Here is a 24552-nt window from a genome sequence, read left to right as displayed (position 1 = left end):
TCCCGAAGTTTTGCCATTTAATTTGGAAACACCCTGTATATAAATGTTCCGGAACTATTTCTTCACAAAAATCGAGATAAATCGGAAGAATAACTCAAAATTATATTGTTAATTCATATAATAATTTTGAGTTGCGTGAACTGTTGAAATTAAATAAAAAATTATATATGACACGACAGATTAACAAAAAAAACTCTTTATTTTAACTAATTAAAGTAATAAATATTAAAATATTTAAACAACAAGCTTTTGTATATATAAACAATCCATTCTCCTTAAACAATATTCAATATGCATTTGCGTTATCACCAACAGATTGCGGGCTATTTACTCTGCACGACGTTAATTAATCAGCGAAACCGATTTATTCAAGCATCATTTAGATGTTGGCGTTGTCCTTTGTCAACTAGATGTGCTGAAGAGTAAAGGACGTCCACCAGAACGATTTATCGTGATAAACCTTTCAACAAGATTCCCTACCCTTATTTATCCATCAAATTAACGGACGTTGATTAGGCGGGGCAGCAAAGCATGGTCTAGGAAACTTCCCGTTGACAATTAATTACCGTTTGTATCATTTATTACTTAAGAGTTCTATGGAAAAGTAGGACATTATACTATATTTATTTGCGAAAGACTTTATCGTACTGCAGATTGCCCCAAACTTAGTGAATCATTTTTCACACGTGACTTCATGAATCCGACGTCGACTTTTCCTAATCGAATAAGAAAAAAAATATTTTTAAGCGGATCTTGATATTTGATAATTAATATTTATATATAGATTTACAAATACATTTTTCAGTTTCATAATCTGCGCGCATATTTAATTTGTCGGACTTGAAACGTTTTAATTTGTCGGGTTTAAAATTCAATCATAAACTGGACACATTATGGAATTGTTAGGAATAGATTTCGATCGGAATTATTTCATTTTCCCTAGAAAATATAATGGAAATCTACTCTTTAAAAGTGAATCAGTGTATTATTACTGAAAAACAATAAATATTCGCTGATGACTTCAGTGCTACACTTATAACTGATATAATCGATAATAATACACTAATTCACTTTTAGAGAGTAGAGAATAACTGAACAATTTCGATTGGAATCCATTCCGAATTCGATAATACATGCCTGAAGCTGGAAATAACATCCTAAATTATATTGATCGTTAATTTAATAACGATATTAGTAGGTATCTTAAAACACTGTAAAGAATTTATCGCGAAAAATACCTCAGCTTAGATTTAAACCTAAAACTTCCGACTTTCTAGGAAGGACATCTTAATGATGTCGGGAATTGCAGGTTCAAGGCTGATGATATTTTTCGTAATAAGTTCTTTGCAGCGTTTTAAGATGTCTTAGTATCATTATTACATTGACAGTCAATGTAATTATTAGTGATCTTATTTTCAGCTTTTTGCAGTTTATGATTGTTAAGTTTAAAGTCCAACAAATCGAATTGGGCGCGCAGTTTATAAAACTAAAAGATACATTTGGAAATCTATATATAAATTATAAATATTATTATGCACCAAGATTCTCTTCAATCGAGAATAGGATTCTTTCTCTTATTTGATTTATTTTTATCTAATTTACCCTTATAATTATTTTTCCAAATTGAATACGTCGAGAAAAAACATTATTTATTGCAGTCATTGCAGATTTTCAATCCTTAACATTTTAAATATTTTTTATAATTGTTCCATAAATTATAAAACTATTAAAACACAAAATTCACTGAAAATTAAATAAAAATTGAATCTTAGATTTTGACATTATACTTTTCTTATTGTTAGACGGAAATGTATCATGTCATCTCATGAGGAAACCTCATCCGCGAAATCATATGTATCTCCCAGCAATATACCTAGTTGTTTTTGTAATCAGGAATCTCATTTGTTATGATAATATTGTTGTAAGAAATGAATGGATTCAATTGTAATGATGCGAGAGAGGAGCCGTTTGAGTTAGAATTAGAATGGAAATTATCTTGCCTCCGTCATTACTTCGCGAGTTATATCCGTGTGATCTCTTTATCTTTGTATCCGTTTTCACTGTCTAAACGTCCTACACGTTATAAGCAGCGCTCGGGCGTCTCGAGGGCATTCACAGCGAGAAATCCAATTTCAATGAAAAGGCGGAACAAGAGGTTACGACGCGAGACAAATATCGTGTTTCAGGATGATACACCGCCGCGCAGTTATGTATGTGTTGTCTGCGTAAATTCCTCAGGCCTGTCGGCTTACTCGAGAGAGAATTTAACCGTTTTATCGCGAAAACAGGGAGTACGGCGAAACCATTACTGGAATTCCGCTTGTCTTCTCGTATTCAGATATTAATACTCTTCCAATCGGATTACTGCGAGAGTCAATATTTTGAGAAGGAACCAAATAATTTTCGACAACTTATTTGCACAATAAACTTATTTGCAAAATCAACGAGTAAAATGTAATCCGTACAGTAAATATATCATTTATTTATTTAAAGCAATATTATTTTGTCTATCAAACAACTGCCAGTAATTATGATCTTTTCACTGCGGTATTTTTTTAATCTCATGCATGTACGGTCCGTAAAATGATACCAATAATTTGCACCGGACATATTTAACAGTAAATTTAATTAGCCGGGTGCGACCGCTTATACCAGACGCATTAATTAACAGCAACTGTACATGAAATTCATTACTTATCCGCTATCCGTAGGGATTAGGCCAGAAATTTAGCAATTATTTCGCAACAACATGTGTGTGTGTGTGTGTGTGTGTGTGTGTGTATCTTATATCGTTTAAGAAATGATATATTAATATCATACATATAGAGTGCCATTTTTTTCTCTAATATTAGGTATCTTCTCTTGAAAATATTTTAAACAAAATTAAATAATTATCTAAAAGTTGATAATTTTGAATAAAATTAATTAAACGCTTAAATACAATTAACATATCATTTTTCAGAAAATTTAATTAAACAAGTTATATTAGCTTGTTAATGTTTCTATAATTTAAACATTAAATTTCTTATTTTTTCGTTGCTGAAACGGTACAAATTTTAACAGTATATATTCAAGTAACAAATAAAATATACAAATAAAGATCATCATTTCACATAACTAATAAAATAAATAGTTAAATTGTAACATTGTGTATTGTATAATAATATATATGTATCGTCAAGAATTTTGATTCATGTATTTTACATCTAATAGAAAATATTGAACGAAGATGTTAGTCAAACTAGTAGTTCAAGAGGGCCATCGAGTAACTCAACGAACTCTCATTAGTACAGGATAACGGATGTTTGAGTATTATAAACCTGTAATCTGATGTGCTAAGTAGCTGACGTATCTCTATTAACGTTGGTTACAAGAAAGCCACCAGTAGTGCCAGTTACTACATCTAATATTACGTTGCATGATTGAATTTCGCAAATTATCTATAAACGCGATAACATAATGATGTACCAGAAAAGAAATCATGCACTCTTAGAGATTATATTTGAAATAAATATTGATAAATATTTGAAATAAATATGAATCAAATTCAATATTTGAACTACTCATAAATATTCTTTTTTATAGAAATTTATATATAACATATAAAATTTTTTATGGTTTTAGATTTATGTGTGTAAATTAAATATGCAAGAAAAATTACATTTATTATAATAATATAAAAAGAATTATTGACGATACTTTAAATTTTAAAACAATAATTATATTTTATTATGTATCTAAAATGTAAATCTTCTATATTATAAAATATATTATAAAATATATCATGTATATTATATTATAAACAAGTCGAATATAACTCTTTCTGTACACGATATACAACTTTTTTCACAATGAACAATACTGATAGAAGTGTCTTTATGATTAAAAAAAAACGATGAGAAAAAAGTAAAGAAAGAAGAAGAAGAAGAAGCACAAACAAAGTAGAAATCACTGGAGCTGAGAGTGAATTTCGAGATCCACACGTACCTTGAGTACAATAATTATTGCTGGAGACATTGCCGACAAACGTAGCCTAAGAAAGAGAGAGAGAGGATAACTTCTAGAAAAGTTTGAGAAGCGGCTCTTAGTCAAAGTTTTCGGGAAAGCAACTTGCAGGGGAAAAGGACAAGTTCAGCTTCGGATAGTTAGGAAAAGATATCAACCCACGCATCTAGTCCGACCCGTGTTTGATGACAAACTTTTCCCGCTTGGTATAAACTCCAGATTAAATCGTAAAAGAAGTAAGAAATAATATTTCAATTATGATAATATCAAATCGATGCAAACGATGAACGAATAATTTTCGATCGCGATTCAAGATGCGATCGAAAGGCGTGAACAACACGGTTTGTTTTTTTTTTTCGTAATTACCAAAGGAAATCACGTATCTGTATTCAGAATAATTTAAAATTAAAATTTAGCTTCATTTTAATGTAAAATTTAAATTCAGTTTTATCGGCGTATATTTTTCAATATACACGGACTGATTAATCACTCAACGATTGTATTTGTAATATTACTGTAAAAAAATATTAGTATTTTATTTTATCACATACATATATCCACGTAAAATCAACGTGCGATGAATTTACATGAACATGTTTATGTTAGACGAGACAATCCATTTTTGTTTTCAGTTTGTTTAAAAGTAAATACCAAAAAACATCAGTTTCAGAGGAAATCGTATTTTTATTATTTTATTGAGTCGCCGCGTTAAGTCATCGTGCGAAGAGTGCTTTAAAATAAAACTATCCTGCAAAGTAAATAGTTGTCGAGATGCAAACTCACCAATTTTGACGACCGAAGGCAGCGCATCGAGCACCGATGGCAGCTGAAGCAGCTGAAGAACAAAGATAGAGGCTACCAGGCAGCCCAGATTCATAGCTCATCTCGGAAGCCCTCCGCAGCAGCCTCTCGGTGGCCCCTCACACAAACACTACCGCATAAATTATGTGGTGGATAGGGTTTGACGTTCCTATGCACACATTCACCTATACATAAAAAATATGAATATTATTTATTAGAGATGTGTCGTGTGGCTCTATGAAAGAACGACGGACTCGTAATCGATCGCGCATAAACATACACGAAAAAATTTCATAATCCGTAGCACGAGTCCTAGCGCAGAGGAACTCTTTAGACCGGTATTCGTAATCGATTCTTATTTAAAACTTATCTTAAGTAACGTCGTAAGATGCTAATATATAGCCTTCTGATTGGTTTATGACGTTTTAAGACTGTATTTAAGACTGTCCTAAATATAAGATCTGATTACAAATACCACTCTTAGATTTAGGTGACTCTTTGACTCTCAAACATATAGGAACTGATGGTCCTACCCATCCATTACTATTACATATTTATTATTCGAACAGAGTCATAGTGAAATGCAATCACTACAATCGAAATTAATATTATGACTAAATTTCATAATAATTTTAATTATATTCTTTTAACCCGTATTATTCAATTATATATTATAATTTTTATAATATATCTTTAATATAAATCTGAATTGTGTGCGCAAATACAGGAGAGTTTGTACTACCTATTACAGTTCAGTTGGTTTCTGTTTAAAGAAAAAAGAATTTTTTGCTGATACGTTAATTAAAAGTTCGCGTTGAAACAGGCTGGAGATAGAATGTACCCGCAATGTTGCCTTTTACTACGCGTAAAATTCATAAGAGCCAGGCATATCCTACTACAAATGCGGAATACATTTTTCAATAGAGAAAAAAAGGATTTCTCAAGCATTTTGCTAGCAAACAAAAATTTCCTGTTTTGCATAAATGATGTTTGAAACGTTCGATTCGCCGGCAGATATTGCTTGCTCGAGATGTTTCTAGATGATGTTTCAACTAGACAAACGGTTCTTGCTGAGAAATATAGGGTGTCCCACGGGAAGGTGTTGAAACTGTCAGCTGTAAATAATCAGCTGTTATTTTCAAAAGTATTCAGTTATTGAAAAAACAAAAATTGAGCTGAAAAGAGGAAAGTCTACAATTTTTAATGAGTATAAATAAAATTTAACAAAATGTTTGTGTATCAATTAATTTTATTGATGAAAAATATGCTCATAATCCCAAAGAATAATTTTTTTAGAGTGCGCACCATCTGAATTTGTACAAAACACAATTTTTGTTACGACAACTCGTAAAAACTTTTTCTAACATATCGTTTTTAATATTGCTAATAACTTTGTAAATAGCTGCTACTAAATCTGAAACTGTTTTTCGATCTTATCTATATGGTCTTTGATATGGGAAAATTACCGATACCGATATACCACTTCGTTTTTAGATAATATTTCTTAGACAAAAGGTAAAAATACAACTTCAAAAACATAAATACAAACTAAAAAATGTCTTCAGATAGTATAAGCAGTTTTTTATAATACTGTTTGCAATTTTGCAATAATTAAGTTTTTCGTAAGTTATGCAAAAATGAGCGTCTGACAAAATGGACTCCAAAACTGACATAGTAGGCAACAATGCCAACATTCCCATTTTATAAATAAAGATATATTCTATTCCGTAAAGAAAACTAATTTATGAAATTATAAACATTTAAAATGACATAATATTATCAATAATACAGTCACTATTATTTTAATTACGCAATTAGCAAAAGAACACCGTAAGAATTTTCTTCTCGGATTCATAGAATTTGTTTTTAGCTAATTTGGTATAGAAATAAATATCACGTTTTTATTAGTATTAATAAGGTGCAAAGGTTAGTTTCTAAGAAATAAGGGGATGTCGCTTTAGGAGACCTATATCAGTATCGGTGACCTTCCTCTATTAATCTTAGCGTTTACTTGATTTTAGCATATTTTTCATCAATAAAATTAATTGATACACAAACATTTTATTAAATTTTATTTATACTCATTAAAAATTGCAGACTTTCCTCTTTTCAGCGCAATTTTTATTTTTCCAATAACTGAATACTTTCGAAAATGACAGCTGATTAGTTTCAACACCTTCCCGTGGGACACGCTATATGTACATCGCCTATATGCAGAGTACTGTTCATAAATTTCTGTGGCAACGCGGAAAACTTATCGTCACTCATACTATTTTACGTCCCAAATTTTGATGGCGCTCGGCCAAAAGATTGGAGGACAGATGTCTACTCGTGTAACTTCACGTTTCTAGCAAACGTGACACGTGCGACCCAACATTTTGGGCAAGGAAGACTAGTGAGAAAATGCACTGGCAGCATTTGCATTATTTCAAAGAATTTATATAATAAATCAAATCATATATATAAGTTACAATAATTTGTACTAATTAATTTTTATGAGAATTTATAGCATATCTATACTAGTTTGAAATTTTTTACTAATATTAATGCAACTAATTCATCACAAATCATTAGAAAAACAAATACATTTAAAAGAATTGAATATTAAGAATTCAGTTTTTAAAGTATTAAAGTTTTTCTTCTCTTTACTTATACAACAATATAAATTTATAATTGTTTAGAGAATAATCTGAAATAATGGTTTATATTTAATAATTCGTGCGAATATCCTGTTAGAATAAACATCGTATTACGAGATATAGTCGCAACATGAAATGCGAGAATCATTTATAAAATTTTATAGCAAAAGTACAAGCGGTGAAAACACAAAATCACATAATCCATTTATTCTGCTTTGAATATAACATGCATTCAATGCTTTCATGTTTAATTAAATCAGTGCATACAGATTATTGTATAAAAGGCATTACACCTATAACATTGTTATAACGTTGCAATACATTTCTTTTTTTATCACAGTCAAGTAACTGAACTTATTTAGACTCGTTCATCAAATTTTCAATTTAAGTCAACGAAATTAACTGTCTCCATTTCGATATGCATCATCTATGCTTTACGCAAACAAAACCGAACAATTTACTTGACAAACTTTGCATTTCTCTTCTTACTCAATGCGTTTCTTGCTCGCCGATGCTGTCTCGTGAATTAATAAAATTACGAAATAACCGCGGTGTTTTGTCATCGGCTGTACGCTCGCTGGCAGAGACCACCAGTATTATTTGATTTTAATTCAATGTCATGGTTTCTTTGCGAAACGAGGAACAGTTTGCGAAACTTCTCGCACGACTTCCTCCGTAGACGTCGTTATAGTCGCAGTGGTATTAGAAGAAACAACGGCACGATATTCAATTCGCAATGTCGCGTATTTGTCTGCGAGGAATTTCGCAGACTGTCTGGCGACTTCCTCGTGAATTCCTCACAGATATTCTCATACAGTAATTCTTTCATTCGGTTCTATTATGAGAAGGTGGACGTATTTCTTCCATCTTCCAATGCGGAAATCCGACCCGAGTACTTAATTGTGAATCTTCTATTTAGTCGCGGAAGAAAAAACATTCTAAGGCTAGCAATAAATCTCATTAGAAATATAACTATTGCGATAGATATTTTTTTTCGACTAGTTGACGCAAGAACATTGAAGATACCATTTTTAAGATGTAATTAATTTAAGATTATTAAGATCATTGCAGATTTTTTAAACTTTTTATTTCATGAGATATTTCTGTCTCATTAACATTTCCAGTTATTAAGTTACTCAAAGTTTATCCGATTCGAAGAAGATAAAATTGTGAAAAAATTTCTTTTACATTAGAATATACTCATAATAAATTCAAAGTAAGAGAAACGTTATCGTGATTGGAGTGCCGAGGTAATTAATTCACTTTCCTCGCAAGGAATTGCGACATACTATTTGTAATCTCGCAATTAGCACGTCAGAAGAGGTGAAAGACCGCGAACATCTGGAGTGAAAATATATCAAGTCCTCGGTTCCGTTGCCTCGCAGGAGACTCCTTTGAGGAGAGAATGAGAAGCCTGTTAAGCCAAAATCTTCCGGGAATTTAGAAAGATTCGCTCTACGTCGCATTCAGGTTGCCTTAATCGCGCCGCTTTATTCGACGATAATTCGTCGCGGCTATAGAAACGCCTTAATGGCATAGAAGAAAAAGCGGCATGCAAGTGTGCGCGCAAATAGGATGAAAATGAAGGTGATGAGAAGAAGGTGAAGAGTTAGTGAAGAGAGGAACAACGCAGAAAGAAAGATAGATAGATAGATAAAGCGTTTATTGATATTCTACGGTAAGCCCTCTAAGAATATAAAGTATAGCTACAGCAAAGTTAACCTAAAGTAACATAAAGTATTTTAAATTTAACATAAAGTAAAGTATTTTAAATTTAACAATGACAATACACTATGGTACAATGACTGACGAGCAATAGAAACGATAGATGTCGTCTTTAGACGAGAGAGAGAGAGACAGAGAGAGAGAGAAGAAAAGAGAGAGAGGGAGAGAAAGGCAGTGCTTTAAATATATATATTTCTTTCTACTCCCTTCTCTTCTGTAGCCGTCCGCCGCCATCTTTAGTGATTTACGGTCGTCCTAAAACATCTTCGCGATACCGTATCCCGCCGACTCGGGAAGAAAATAGAAGGAAAGCGGCTTATGCTGGTCCCAGAATTCTCGTTAACACCATCATTTCCATCACCTCCGATATGTGGATTATACGAGAGAAATCGCTTACTAAGGGGCGCCGTATCTCGTTTTTTTTTTCCCCTCTTTAATCATTTCTTCGTGGCATTTTACGACGAATTTAGATCAATCGATTTTCGATCTGACCGAGCAGTAGGTGAGCATCGTCAACGTTCGTCGGATCTCTAATTGAAATATTTCGCATACCTTGTCAGTAGAATGCGGTTTTGCGCACATGCGGGTGAGTTTTACAGAGGAGTTGTGATTGGACAGCCGATATAAAATCGTCACTGATATAAAATTTTTACATAAAATCTTTTTTCTCGATATATTTGAAAAAAGATAGAACATTATCTACGCACTAATCAAGGAAGTTACGTAAGAAAGGATTTCCAATTTAGTAAGTCTTCGAAAATTTAGTAAATTCACATGTAATTCCTCGGATTTTATAACAACGCGATCTCGCCTGTGATACAACGAGAACCTAAGTAAAGTGCATCCTCTGTTCCTCTTTCCAATTTCTCTGTTCTATCGCACCCTTTTCTTCGATTTCCTGGCGCTTAATGTTTCGGATATCGATATCGTAACTTCGTATGATCATTTCGTGGCGCGATGCAATAAAATTTGATCATCTGTACTGCTTTCAACGAGAGGGTACAAAAGCACACTCCACTTTAATCCATTCGTTTATACGAATGTCGTAAAAAATAGATGGCCGTTTACTTATCGGAATAGAGATAAGATCAATTGATATTTAATGCACGTATAAATGTTAACAATTTAAAGTAATTCATTATTAAAATCTTTAATTCGCATTTCAAAAATATAAATTATTACGAAATAAAATTCCTCTTTATCCAAAATAAAATCAATTAAATAGAATAACTACCAATTAATATTAAGAGGTTCATCTATAGACAAACTATAACATTCTCTTTAACTTTTAACTTAAATATATATCCAATATTAATTATATAACTAAGCCACACATCATTGAGATACTTAATGTAGGTGAATTATACAAATGGATTAATTATATTGCCTTAGTTATCGAGATTATTCTTAATAAACATTTATTTGCATAATAAGGCTGTAATTATGTCATCAACATAATACACGACATACGAAGTAATACTGACTCATTGTTATCATGAATTATAATAAATATGATATAATATTCCCGCGGTGTTTATTGTTAATAGTGTACATAATTTATTATTGTTTCCATATTTTACTTTCCGATACTATTAAACAATTCACACATGGAAGAAATGATTAAACTTATGTGGTCAATCGTGACGATAGAATCGAAATTATGCATAAAAGAATACGCACGATTTCATTTATATTAAAATTTAAAAAATTAATAATATGAAAGCTGCTTCGTTCTTATTCCGCTCATCATTAATTGCTATAACGATGTTAAAATAGAATTTTAATTCATTAAATCCTGCAGTGAATAATTATTACTAAATAATTCAATGCGTATAATTTAATACATGTGAAATCTAATTAATTGGAAATGCGTTATTTTAATCTAACATGAAATGTGCATCTATTTTATCATTTTGATTCTGTCGTATCTCTGTAGCTCTAATTTTCAATTTGCTTTTACGAATTATACAATAAAATTGTATAAGGGATACATAATAAATTGGATTGTGTAGAGAATGGGAAGCATTATGTTATTTGCAATTAATTACGATAGAGTCGAGCGATCTAGAAAATTCAATGTCATTGAAATCGTAAGAAGCGGTCATTTTTAACGCAAATGCAGTATTTTGTCACCACAACGTACTGTTATGAGCAATATCAGATATAACTTTCAAATAAATTCCTGGTTTGTCGTGTTAGTTCATCCAAAATCATTAATACCCATTTTATATCAATATCGTTCAATGGCGACGTAATTGGACATATTCGTCAATGAATAGCGACAATTTACGTGAAAAGGTGCAATAAATTAAAATACCTTATCACGTATAGTAGTATTGAGATACGATTTCTAAAAAAGGAAAAAAAAAGAAAGTTATTGCTCGGTTGACAAGTCACATGGCAGACAGTGGACTCCAAATTATCAGAACAATTCGTTTCGGTTCGAAAGATAGTTATCGATTTTGCTAACGAACCGAGCAGGATCGCGTCGTTGCACGGAACTCTCTTGCCAAATTGGAATAAATGAGTTATGTATATTGTTTTCACCAATCACATCCCCGAAAATGTCGCAGAAGATTAGAAAAAAGACAACGACTAGCGTTGTTTTTGCAGTAATTTAAATGGATTGGATAAACTAGATTTTACGCTGAGAATGACAATTGCCGAAGTTTATCTTCTTTCTGAAACGTCTATAAATTTTAAAATATTTCGGAATTAATAGAAAATAAATAGATATAACATCGCTTTTTTTGTGTAAAATTAATTTCAATAAAAAAAAATATTAAATTAAAAAAATGTAGTCGAAATTTTAATACGTAATATTTCGATTAAAATTGCCAAAAAATAAAAAGATTCAATTCAATTTTATGATAAACATGTAAATTTGCCAACCAATCTATTTGATATCTATTTTCTTGCAATCAATTTGGTGTCTTCAATCCCGCATCGGGATTATTTCATCAATTTTTAACTCTAAGATTAATTCGCAGAGTATCCAGTCGAATAAAAGTAACGCATAAACTCACTAACTGCATTTGCTTCGTTCGGGATCGTATAGAAATTACAAGTTAATTCGCACTTCTCGCATTTACTACTTACTTGATCTTTAAAAAAATTTTCTATTCTCTCGTCTTCAAGCGGTCAAGTAATTAAAATGGCGTCTACTTACCGCGTTTTTCATCGCGGCTGTCGTTTACGTCGGGCAACTTTCGGCAGTGGGAAAACCTCACGGAACGCTTGGAAAATCGTTGCGACGACGTCTCGAGGGGCGCGGAGGCATTCGAAGACGTTGGCTTTTAAGAATACCGGCGTGTAAAGACGTGCGTGGTCCTCGCGACGCGCGTAAACATAACCTCCGTACGTAGTGTGCGAACCGTTATCATCGCGGAAACATAAACATACACATCCTACCGTGGCAGAGGCCGGCGCGCGACTGCCGCTCAGCCGTTCGGTCGTCGACTCGCGACGTTAGCCGAACATTCCCGAGCTCCGATTCTCGCCGAGCGGCCACGTGCTCGCCGGCCAATCACGCTTGCGCTGGCCCACGTGCTCGTACGACCAGACCATGTGAGAACGATTAGCGCGCGCTTTGCTATCTTTTCGGAGCTAAGCGAGTTTTAAATGCCGTTACTCCGTTTCGAAGACGTTTTTAAATGCGACGCCATTCCGAAGCAACGAGTCGACGAGATGCCGTTTCGAACGTTAAGCCAGGAGCACACGATGCGATTTTTCCTGCAGTTTTTCTCGACAATAAATTCTTCGGGAGTTTTGAAGTTTCAATGCTGTAATAGTCGTATCAAAAAAGTTATATTAAGAAAGAAAGAACAATTTAATTATATATAAAAAAAATGCTATTATAATATTTTTATTCAAAAATAACATAAAGATATTAATATTTTAAAAGCTTATACAGTACCAATCATGATATGAATAAAAGAAATGAAATACAATTACAGATAGGAACGAATACAAATTAATTATTGTAATAAATATATAGCTTTGGCTGTATTATTAAATATGTATTTAATAATAGAACTAAAAGTACGACGCGCGATTAAAAGTGTTACAGTAAAATCAAACACGATGTGCTTGATTTTTAAAAATAAAATACAAGCACGAATTAAATGTTGCAATAAATATATAATAACAATAAAATCAGAACATACAATACGATTTTTTATGATTGCATGCAATTTAATAAACTATTGGAATGCACCATAAAAGATGCAAAACTTTTAATAATAATTTACTAGATCGCGAAATAACAAAAAATCATGTTATATTCTTCTGAATTTGTTGTTGTTATATTATTACAATATTTATATAATTCATATTCTTTTTCTATCTTAATTTATTGTATTTTATTTTTTAAATCAAGCGCATCTTGATTAGTACTATACAAGCACTTTTAACAATATTAATTAATATTTTCGTTATTTCTGAATAAAAAAATATATAACACAAGGCAGTAACTGAATCATTCTTTCTTTTCTTGATGTGATTTTTTAGTATAAGAATTGAAACTTCCAAACTTCCAACGAATATATTGTCGAGATAAATTTTGCACAATAATAAAAAATGTAACCAAATATTAACTTTCGATTTAAAAAACTATAATAATCAATGTAACAATTTTTATATGCACTGCTTTACATATTTCTCAATATAATGTAAATTTTATCGAATAAAGAGATTTCTGTATTTATAATAAGACATAGATGATAAACATCTTATTTTGACGCATTACTTCCGTCGCTTGGAAAAAAGTTACGAAACGCGAAGTTGCATCATAGGATAGAGTAAAGCGGTTGGAGGCCGCCATATTAAGTTCTACCAGCTACTACCTATTTTAGCAGGTCTTTCATGCTTCACATGCACGGCTACATGCGCTATAAACTTAAAAGACTTTTATGGCAATTTTGCTGGCGACGAACGCAGGGATCGTTGCTCCGCTTCATAAACTTCTTTTCATTATAAATTTCATGTTCCCAGACGTGCACTCCATTTCTTTCACATATAAATGGTGATTTTGGAAAGTTGAAACATTAGCGATAACAACTTTTACGAACGCAACGCACAACGCTGAACGATAAGGTACTTGTTCTTTATTATACGAGGATTATGCAAAAGCTGATGCTACTTAAACTAAAATATAATAACAAATATGATAGAAATACAATTAAAAAGAATATAACATAATGTTAATTTATAATCATTTTCATCATTGTATTCTTAAAATATCAAAGAATTTATCGAAACAAAGTAAAAATATGAAAGTTCATTTTTGCAATTAAGACATATTCATAAGAATATCAAGTAAAATCAATTAAAACTATTTTAGAAGAACACATCTATTACATTTTTTAAGAGTATGAGTTAGCCAAGACATGAACCCCATGATGGATTGAAGTCGAGTTTCCAAATGGTTTGGCTGGAGTTGCAGTCGAACATGGCGCAATAGTTGCTTACGCATCCGGAGGATGGCAGTATACTCGATGTTGCTAATATTATGTTTTTATTATTGTTTTTAATTTTTTTTACATGACACTTTTGCTTTATCAGGAAACGCGTAGCATCTCACTCCAACTATATTTTTCGTCAAGTCCTTCCTTTGATGAGCTGGACGCTACTGCGTATCTTTTATAGAAAGGAGGACGCACCTGCAGAAATAAACCATTGTTTTTTGTCGATGTTATTGAAACTAAAGATATTGAAGGAGAATGTAATTCTTTTTTCAATTGCGATATAGATTTGGTGTACATTGACGATCTAGAATGCATATTTTGTATTAAATAAGATTCATTCAGAAGGTATATCGTATATTATATATAAAATAATAAATAATTTAAAAAATATACAATGCAAAACAAAGGATTGCCAATTGTAAGAATTTTTCCTCAAGTATGCAAAGAATTGTTTTAATATAGCGTATTTTAACGATGTGATTACGTAATAGTATCTGAAATAAAATACGTATACCTAGTGCATGGATCGAATAATTATTCGCGTTCGAATGCACCCACAATCATACCGTGCAGAAACAACAGAAAATTCTCTTCGATTTCCGTGCAACTTCTGTGAGAACGATCCGATCCGGTATACTACTATTTTCCCCGGAGAATCCATTTCCGGGGTGACACGGCGGTCGTTCCTAACTCGTTCGTCATCGATTCCGCGCTGATCGGAGGCCGGCGGAGGGTGAAGTTTCAGCCGCACAAATTAAAACCATTACTAATGGCATCGAGCCCCGAGCAGGAAACCCACCCTTATTCCGGAGAAATAATTCCTCGGTGCACTCGCATCGACAGCACGAAGCGGAGAATTGCACTCCTCTCTGGACGCTATGGAGAACTTTGAATGCGGTCAAATGCATCGACAGTGAAAAACGCCCGTGACCCGCCAGACGCGCGGAGAATAGCAGAGAGGAATTTATTATCATCAGACATGACGGCCGTCTCTCAACTTCTTCTTATATGTGCATAGACATTGCAAGAATTTTACTTTACTGTTATACATTTGCAGGAAAACGTTGGGAAATAACCAGAAAAATATCAATGTCTTTCACATAAAGTTAAAATATTTTATAAAAATGTCTGTAAAAATAACAGTTTTAGAATATGCGTTCGTATTTAAAATATATACATTTATCATCTACATGCATGAGTTGAGAACCTTCCATTTTCAGGATTTTCTACTTTTGCAATGCTTAATACTAGTCTGCAAATTCTAAGGTCCAAAGAACTTTTACATTTACAGATTTACGAACCTCGCTTTGTTGAACTTTTCTATTCAGACGACTATTGATATAACATGATACACAGCTGTAATTTATCAAGAAAGTATATAATATTATGTAAATATTTGAGCTTGGTTTCATAAAATTGGACATTTCAGTTTACTGAGTATGTATGTATGTATGCATATTTTATTAAAAAGTTATTTTATTAAAGTCAACCCTGTATTTTAAGGTGGAATGAAGAATGAATCTTACGATTTAATTTTTAGAACGTTTTCCACATAGAAAAGGGAACGAAAAGAATGGGTGTGACGTCGATCCCATGAGAGGAAAAACCGCGAGAAATTGTCGAACAGAGACGTCTTGTGGAATGTCGCGCGATCCCACCTAGCTTTTATGTTAGAAGACTTTTGGATGATATCCAACCTATAGATTTATCGTCGTAAGATATAATGATGTCATTGTATATATAAATGAACGATCATAATGCTATTGTATTGCTAGTATACATTATATACATGTCATTTAATAACTGGGATCATTGTGTGCACAGTCAATTACAGTTAAAAAAAATTTAAGTTTACCTACTTTAAGTACAACTAAAAAAATTAATGAAATTAATGAGAAAACTAAAAAATTTAATAATTTTAAACAATTGTTAAAATAACAGAATTTAATAATACTTTTAAAATTTAATTGTCCTCAAAATATTTAAGTACCACTTTTAATAACTTCATAATATTTTAATTAAACGTAATTTTAATACTAATTTATTTTTTAGTAGAGTACTATTTATAAAATATATATATAATATATAGTTTTGATTTTTTTTGTAAATTATTCATTTCATTACGTATGTGCACATAGAAGAATATACATAAGATAAAATTTTCTTATGATTATTATTGTGCTAATACACACACATATATGTATATATATATACATATATATTGTTACATCCATCTATAGACGTAAGTATGTATATACAGTATATGCCAAAAAAATGCGACTCTCATAACTAACACTTCAGTTGTCGGTTTAGTTAAATAAAGTGAGTGGACGGGGGCAAATTTGATTATAACACAAATATTTTGTCCTTCAACCAAATATTTATTCGATCCGATTTCCTTTAATTGCAATCACTGCGTTACTGTGTCACACTCAGCAGACATAATAGTGATTAAAAGAGAGTCGCATTTTTTTTTTTGGCACATACTTTAGATTGAGCGTTTCTTGATCTCAAGCATAATAAAAAACTCCATTTAAAAAACGCAACAGTTTGAATTTATTATACTACATTATATAATAATATTCGGAAGAAATACACAGGCGCATTTGCTACCAAAAACGACTCGCATGAATATTGTTGTGGAATCGCTATTATTCCAAAGAATAGCTCAAATCTGGCGTCGTCAGCAAGGATCGATTTTCTCCTTATTCCTAATATGCAGGGAATAAACGGATCTCTGCTCGGTCGTAAATAATATAATTTTCTAGTAATTTAGATATCGAATAATACATTCAGATATTTACTGTGCTCAAATAAGATAATGATATAATTAGTATGATAGCAATAGTATTTAAATAACATAATTTTGTAAAAAGATAATATACAGCAGTCAATATTCCCGTTTGCGTTTCTAAGTCAGTAGTGTCTTCCAAGTATATATTATATAAATATATACATACATACAGATATTGTTCTTAAAAATGTTTAACACATTAATGTATTTATTATATTTTGTTCTACCTTTTGTAATTATCGTTTGCATTAGAAGATCAGAGAAAAAGGAAAGATATCTCTTTAAATGGATTCCAAATTGAATATACATACTTAGGAAACATAACGATCTCTGTCAATCTTTTCAAATCATATTTTTCTTAATAATAATGCTAGCTGAATCTATGGTAATTCCAAAGGAAGTTTCAATTAGGAGAACTCTAATTGAGCGAGCGGCAGAAAATAGTGCTGCTTTGTGTGTTTTCGGATACCAAATATATACATAAATATTTAGAATAATAAGAGATGAACTAAATAATTATTTTTCTTCTTCTCAGATCGTCGTCTTTTGTCAGAGACATGGTGGTCTCTTCTATCCATTGATATATGAGTTTTTAATGTTGGATCCAACCGGCCTATCAGAAGAGGCTGTTATGGCAAAGATACTCTCAGTGGTTTGCCGTTGCCTTCCAAGAGATGATCAAATAAAATTTGATATGTATGTTCTAGATGAATTTGAGTCTAGATTTTTTATACAGCTTCAACTACGCAATTCTCTACGCCACGATCGCTATTAATTATTAAAGCCGATTTATTTTTTGCAGAAATAAAGCATGAAGAAATTACATTCCTGGGCGTGCCTTCAAGACCAAATATGCAAAATATAAAAGTAAAATAAATAACGCATTGATGAATAATTATTGGAAACCTTATTTTAACTTGGACTCTAAACCTAATTAATTACAGAGTAAAACGTTACTTTTTGCATCTGATATATAATTTTATTCTCGCTACACTTTCCATTTTAATATATTTTTATGGATAAGTATAATATTTTTATATTTTATTATAGATAATATTTTAATGCTTTTATAAATAAGTATTAAAATAAGCGGTTGTGCACTAATTATAAAATATTTTTGTACTTCATTCCTTTAAAGAGATTTACCTCAGTGGTAAATGTTATAAGTTTAGTTCCCTCGCGTCCAATCTTGATAAAATTATACTCATTCGACGTGTTTTTACACGAAATGAACGAATTTAGCAAAAAGAAGCATTATTCTGTCTTGCGAATCGAAATATTAATTGTTAAAGTTTGTTTAATTAGGAAATCTCTCTCTGTCATTCGCTACGCCCTGATAAAAACGTTAATAGAGAACGATAGAAAAATCCTATCGTTTCGAATATGAAATTTGATTCATAATTCACTAATTTGAATCAGATCTTATAAGAATCTTGTACAAATCTTATAAAATCCGATAAAACACTATAGGATTCATATCTGGTCAATCATAATGCTTGCGAGGTCAACAATAGAAAATGATATAAACTTATAGAAAACGATACAAATTGATAGAAATCCTATCATTCTCAATTGTTCTCTATCAATTTTTTTTACCAGGGCGATGTCACTCTGTTCCATAAATGGCTATATTTTCACTCTCTTTGAGGTTTCACTCAAAAGAATTTAAAGAGTATTCTTTTTTATTTTAAATGCACCTATAATGCAATAATTTTTGTAGTTTTAATGACTTTTATTAATAAAGATATGCAATAATAGTTAAATTACATGTATAAGAAATCTTTCATGAATATGTATAAATATGTATAAACATACATAATATAATAAATTATATATGTTTATAAACATTTATAAATATTCATAAACATATATAATTATATATGAAATATATCCATATATAGTTCATAAATTACTTTTAAGTCTAACAGAAGTAGTAATAATAATGTGATGATATTAAGAATAGTTAAAAGAATAATTTTATGAACATGTGGGCACATTCTAAATGCATAAAGAATAACTTATCGTATTATGTTTGTTATAACTGCAATTCGGATAACGATTCAGATTAGATAAATTGTTATTTAGTACAAAGTTATATATTTTTATAAAAGTTTTGTTAATATGTAGCCAAAGATGTACCTTAAAATATACATTAATCTTCATTTTAATAATATTAGTCAAATTACCCCATACCATCAGTCATCTTATCTCGGGCTAGTTAAATCAGATGGAATGCATTAGAAAAATGCATTTTTTTCATATTAATTATCAGTTTTCCCTTATTATTAAAATATTATTAGATAGTCAAATGTATGTAGTAACTGGCGTAGAATTCATTTTTTCGATAAGTCTCTTAATTCCGTCTGCAAAAATTCAAAACTGAAAAATGAGCCTAATAGCCCCTACTAATCTCTCTTACTATAGTAAAAGCAAAAATTAAATCTACATCTACATTGATTTCAAAAGTTCCTCGCAATTGTTATATCTACAATTTATCTTTTAAATCTAGATTACAAAAATATTTTTATCCTTTTCATTTTGATCAAATCGAAATCGACTGGACAGTTCATGACTGTACTGTCCATTAAATTAGTTTACGCATTGCATTAATAATTCCAGCCGATAATATTAGTTCTGAATAATATTCTATGTTAATTTCCAGGTAGTTCAATAATTTTTCATTAAATACTTTATTAAATGCAGAAATTATCTGCAATGTATTCTGGAAACCGCTATAAAATTTATTGGTAGTTTCATAATGGAAACTACGTCTTTGATATTTTTTCACCTACACCTTTAAATTGGCTTAAATTATTATCGTATTTTTCGAGTCTGCCCAAGTACACAGCACTTACAAAGCATTAACAAAGCGCTGAAAAAGCTCATATATTCGCTTTTTTGGCGCTTTGCAAGCGCTACTGTGTTACTTGGGTAATATCCAAGCAAGGTGATTATCTACAACTAATGGCGATAATAATGGCGGTGATCGCATAAAATAGACATCATAAAACGATAAGCGCTAATTGCAGTTAAATACAGGCAGTTAGCCATGATAGTGACAAAGATAAGCGCAATGCAAACTGTTTAACCTTAGACTGCGATACGTAACTTTAATGTGTAAATAGAGATCATTGAGCATGGTCAGTAGTCCATATAAGTTCAACTTTTACAAAAAGAGAAGAACTACAATTACACGCTACATGTTTAGAAAAAATATGTAGGAAATATCAGAAGAAATTGTGATTACTGAGATGATGAGTATAGAAAAGAGTAAAATATGTAATTGTATAAGAAAAGGGGTGAAAATGCCCAACCCTCGATTATCATGAATTTTGGCAGAAATACTCCAAATGACGTCAAAGAGGCGCCCGATTTCCATAATTGTACTGTTGCACATGGGTTTCGAGTTTCCACGCGAAGCGACTCGCATCCTCCCTCCCTCCTGCAAAAGGGCGTCCGACTTTCATAATTGTACTGTTGCACATGGGCTTTGAGTTTCCACGCGAAGCGACTCTCACCTCCCCTCCCTCTTGCTAAGGGGCGCCCGACTCTCACCCCTCTTTTCCCCTACTTCAAGGGCGCACGACTTCTATAATTGCTATACTGTTGCATAAAATCAAAATCCATGTGCAAACTTTTTTTGCTCACAACTTTTCAATGGACAACGAGCGACGAAAAAGGACTCTCCTTGAGGGTCAAGGTCACTCGGAGTTCATTTGAGAAGCTGGCTGTATGTATAAAGGTGAACATTTACGATTTTCTCGCCCTATTACAGCGAGCTATGTAGCGGTAATGCATTTAGGTGGTATACAACTTTACTTAAACATTTTTGACATTAAACCTTTTTATCGGTGAAAATCCATTTAAGGGCATTCATTTGATATCATTTGGAGTATTTCTGCCAAAATTCATGATAATCAGGCGTTGGGCATTTTCGGAAGTTTATCCCAAGTTAATAATTAGATTATTTGTGTATATAAAGTATAAAGCTAGACTTGATATTTTTAAAATTGTGGAAAATCTTGTATTACATTGCATTAATTAGTCTATTTCGGAATTAAAAATTAGATAGAAATGAGAAAAAATTATCGAGAAAACTAAAAAAAATATTAAAATTTAATAATATCTTTATGTAAAATTTGATTATATGCCAAAATATTTAAATATAAAACTTTAAGAACTTTATATAATATGTTTTAATAAGAAGTTCTAATATTTCTAATATGTATTTAGTTTGCTAAGAATAAGGCAAGAATTATATATTTTGAAAAATATATATAATTCTTGAATTTTTTCTGAAAAATTATACATTTTTTTATATACGTGTCACATAAAAGAGTGTGCATTTAAGATAAAAATTGTTTATCATGCACAACTCATACATATAATTTTCTAGTAATTTAGATATCGAGTATTTTATACATATTTAAAATTATTTTGCATTATGCTTACGTAAGGTAATAGTATACCTGATATGACATAGCGTTGAGCAAAATTTTCTATAAAGAATAAAAGATAATAAATAAAATAGATTATTCAATATATTCGAATTAGACGAATGACGAATAATTTATTCGTTATTTGTCATTTTTATTCGAAAATATGTCGAAAAAGTAATCAATCGAGAGAAAATTAGAAAACACGTTCGATTAGATTATAATCGATAATAGTCATTTTCATTTAAACTAATCTACACAACGTTGCAACAATAATTCTGGATAATATTAGCAATATTCTATGCTAATTTCCGAGCAGTTCAATGTCTTTCCATTAAATACCTTATCGAAGCTCGGATATAGGAGTTATCTACAATATAGCCAGATATTGCTGTAAAATTTATTAGTGGCTTAAAATTTATTAGTCGTTGAAAGCTACGCTCTCGGTATTATTTCGCCTTTATCTTTAAATTGTTTAAATTATTACCGTGTTTTGAACCTGACATCCGGGCAAAGGTGATCGCTTACAATTTTACAACGTTGCAAACGGTAATAATGGCAATGGCGTGGAAAACAATCGCCACCAAACGCTAAGTTAGCTGTTAAATAATAATTAATTACGGGTAGTTAACCACAATGACGACAAAACTAGGTGCAACGCAACGTGTATAAAAATAGATACGCAATGTGTATAAAAATAGATACATACAGAAATTTCTAAAAATAAATGAAGTTGATGAAAAAACTAAAAGAAATGATTAAAATTTAATATTTAACTTTATATAAAATTTGATTATGTGTGAAAATATTTTGATATAAAACTTTTAAGAAGAGAATACTTCATAATATATTTCAATAAGGAATAATTGTAATATTTATTTTAGTTTGCTTAATATATTACTGAAAAAATATAGGGTAAATCGGAGCTTTACATAATTTTTTACATAGTTTACATAGTTTACATAGTTTCTATAATTTTCAGCATTAAACTATTTAATAGCATTAATTTTTTAGAGTAATTTATTATGATTAAAATGTACTAATATGATAGAAAGAATCTTTCTTTATATCTTCATGCCAGGAATGGTTCTATAGGTATATCGTATAGTTTTTTTGCAGTAAGTAAAATACTAACAGACTTCATTATAGTCAGCTTGCCCTCATAGTGAAGTAAATCGATATTATATCGTGCCATATCACGATGTAAGTTGCTTATACAATAAATTTTATATTAAACTAATGAAAATGTAATAGACATAAAAAAACAGACTGCATATATATATTCTTTGGTAAAGATTGTATCTTTTGAAGTTCTGTAATGATCAAATAGCAAAATATTATTATATTATAGAAAAAAAATTTAAACAATTTTTAGTTGTAACTTACTTTAATATAAAAATATAATATAAAGCGTTTTGTCGAGTTAAGTTGTAACTAAATGTTCACACGCGTGACAATAGCAAGTCAAACTAAGCTTTTTTTATTCTTAAAAAGGGCTAACGTACCTCAATTCTATGTACATATAATTTTATTTTACTAACAGGGATAGGAAGTAGTTTAAGTAACGCGCCGTTTATTGTTACTTTTTATAATAATGATTTGGTAATGCCACGCAATTTTTTGTGATAGTAATGATATTTAACTAAAAGCTAAGGTTAGAGAAAAGTCATTTTTGAAAAGTAACTTGTCTATTATGCATTGTGTATTGAATACAATTCTTGTAACGAGTTAAAGTAACAAGTCACGCGTTACAAATAATGAGTTTCTTTTTTTCAATAAATAATGTTGACAAGTTACATTTCAAAAGTGATTTTTCCAATCTTAGCTTTTAGTTAGTTATCGTAAACGGCGCAATAAATTGCAATGTCATTACTAAATCACTATAGAAAGTAACGGTAAAAGAAGCAGATTCCATCCCTGAATAATAAATTACTATTATTACTCAAAATAATATATCGTATAGTAACATTCTATATTATAGCCATTCTTTTAACTAATATAGTATAACTTTTCTTTTGGCTAACAATACGACACTTATGTTAAATTTATTATCTCAAGCTGAACGATATTAATACAAAATTATATACGCTTGAAAATTTACTTACCTTCACTAGAATCAAATTTTTCTCTTTTTTTATTGTAATATTTGTTTGATTTAAATGAAACTTAGGAAAAAGTACTTATGTTATAAAGAAAGATGTTTTGTAACTTTTCCATTGTTTCTTTCTTTATAAATACATAAACGCATGCCTCTTGTGCCAACGAGCTCCGTCTCCCCTACTTTTTGAATTTTCTAAGCAGATTATTTTTCCATATATGCACAAACAAAAGAGATATAAAAATTACTTATCATGCGATAACTCATGTATACAGGGTGTTTCCAAATTAAATGGCAAAACTTCGGGAGCGTGTAGAGGAGTAAAAAACTAAGAAAAAAAGTCCTATAGACATATGCTCCTTTTTGCTTTGTTTCGCAGGAAATCACGAAAAAAGAAAAAAATATATTTAATTTATTATTTTAATTATTTTATTTATAAACTTTTTAATGAAGATTTTGTTCGAAATGTGCACCTCTTGCAGCAATACAAGCATTGCATCTGTCAAACACGGCTCTTGTAGCAGCCAGGCACTGTTCTTGCGATATTCTGTTCGCTGCAGCTACGATACGATTTCTCAAATGTTGCTCT

The 24552-nt window shown here is 30.9% G+C and overlaps 1 protein-coding gene across 5 annotated transcripts in view; it reads right to left on the bottom strand.

Annotated features, from left to right (window-relative positions):
• The window catches only part of LOC108726330 (glutamate receptor ionotropic, kainate 2), a 147010-nt gene extending 134422 nt beyond the window's left edge, over positions 1-12588 (bottom strand). For all 5 annotated transcript variants that reach the window (XM_018453828.1, XM_018453830.1, XM_018453829.1 and 2 more), the window contains exons 1-2: positions 12340-12588; positions 4789-4991 (exon numbers count right to left, since the gene is read on the bottom strand). In XM_018453828.1, coding sequence (XP_018309330.1) covers positions 4789-4882 — 94 coding nt within the window. In that variant the 5' untranslated portion in view covers positions 4883-4991; positions 12340-12588. The remainder of the gene's footprint in view (positions 1-4788; positions 4992-12339) is intronic.
• Between the last annotated feature and the right edge of the window lie 11964 nt (positions 12589-24552).

Source organism: Mycetomoellerius zeteki, unplaced genomic scaffold (assembly GCF_001594055.1).
Source record: "Mycetomoellerius zeteki isolate Tzet28-1 unplaced genomic scaffold, Tzet1.0 scaffold41, whole genome shotgun sequence".
Lineage (NCBI taxonomy): Eukaryota > Metazoa > Arthropoda > Insecta > Hymenoptera > Formicidae > Mycetomoellerius > Mycetomoellerius zeteki.
This window is presented reverse-complemented; position numbering and strand designations above follow the sequence as displayed.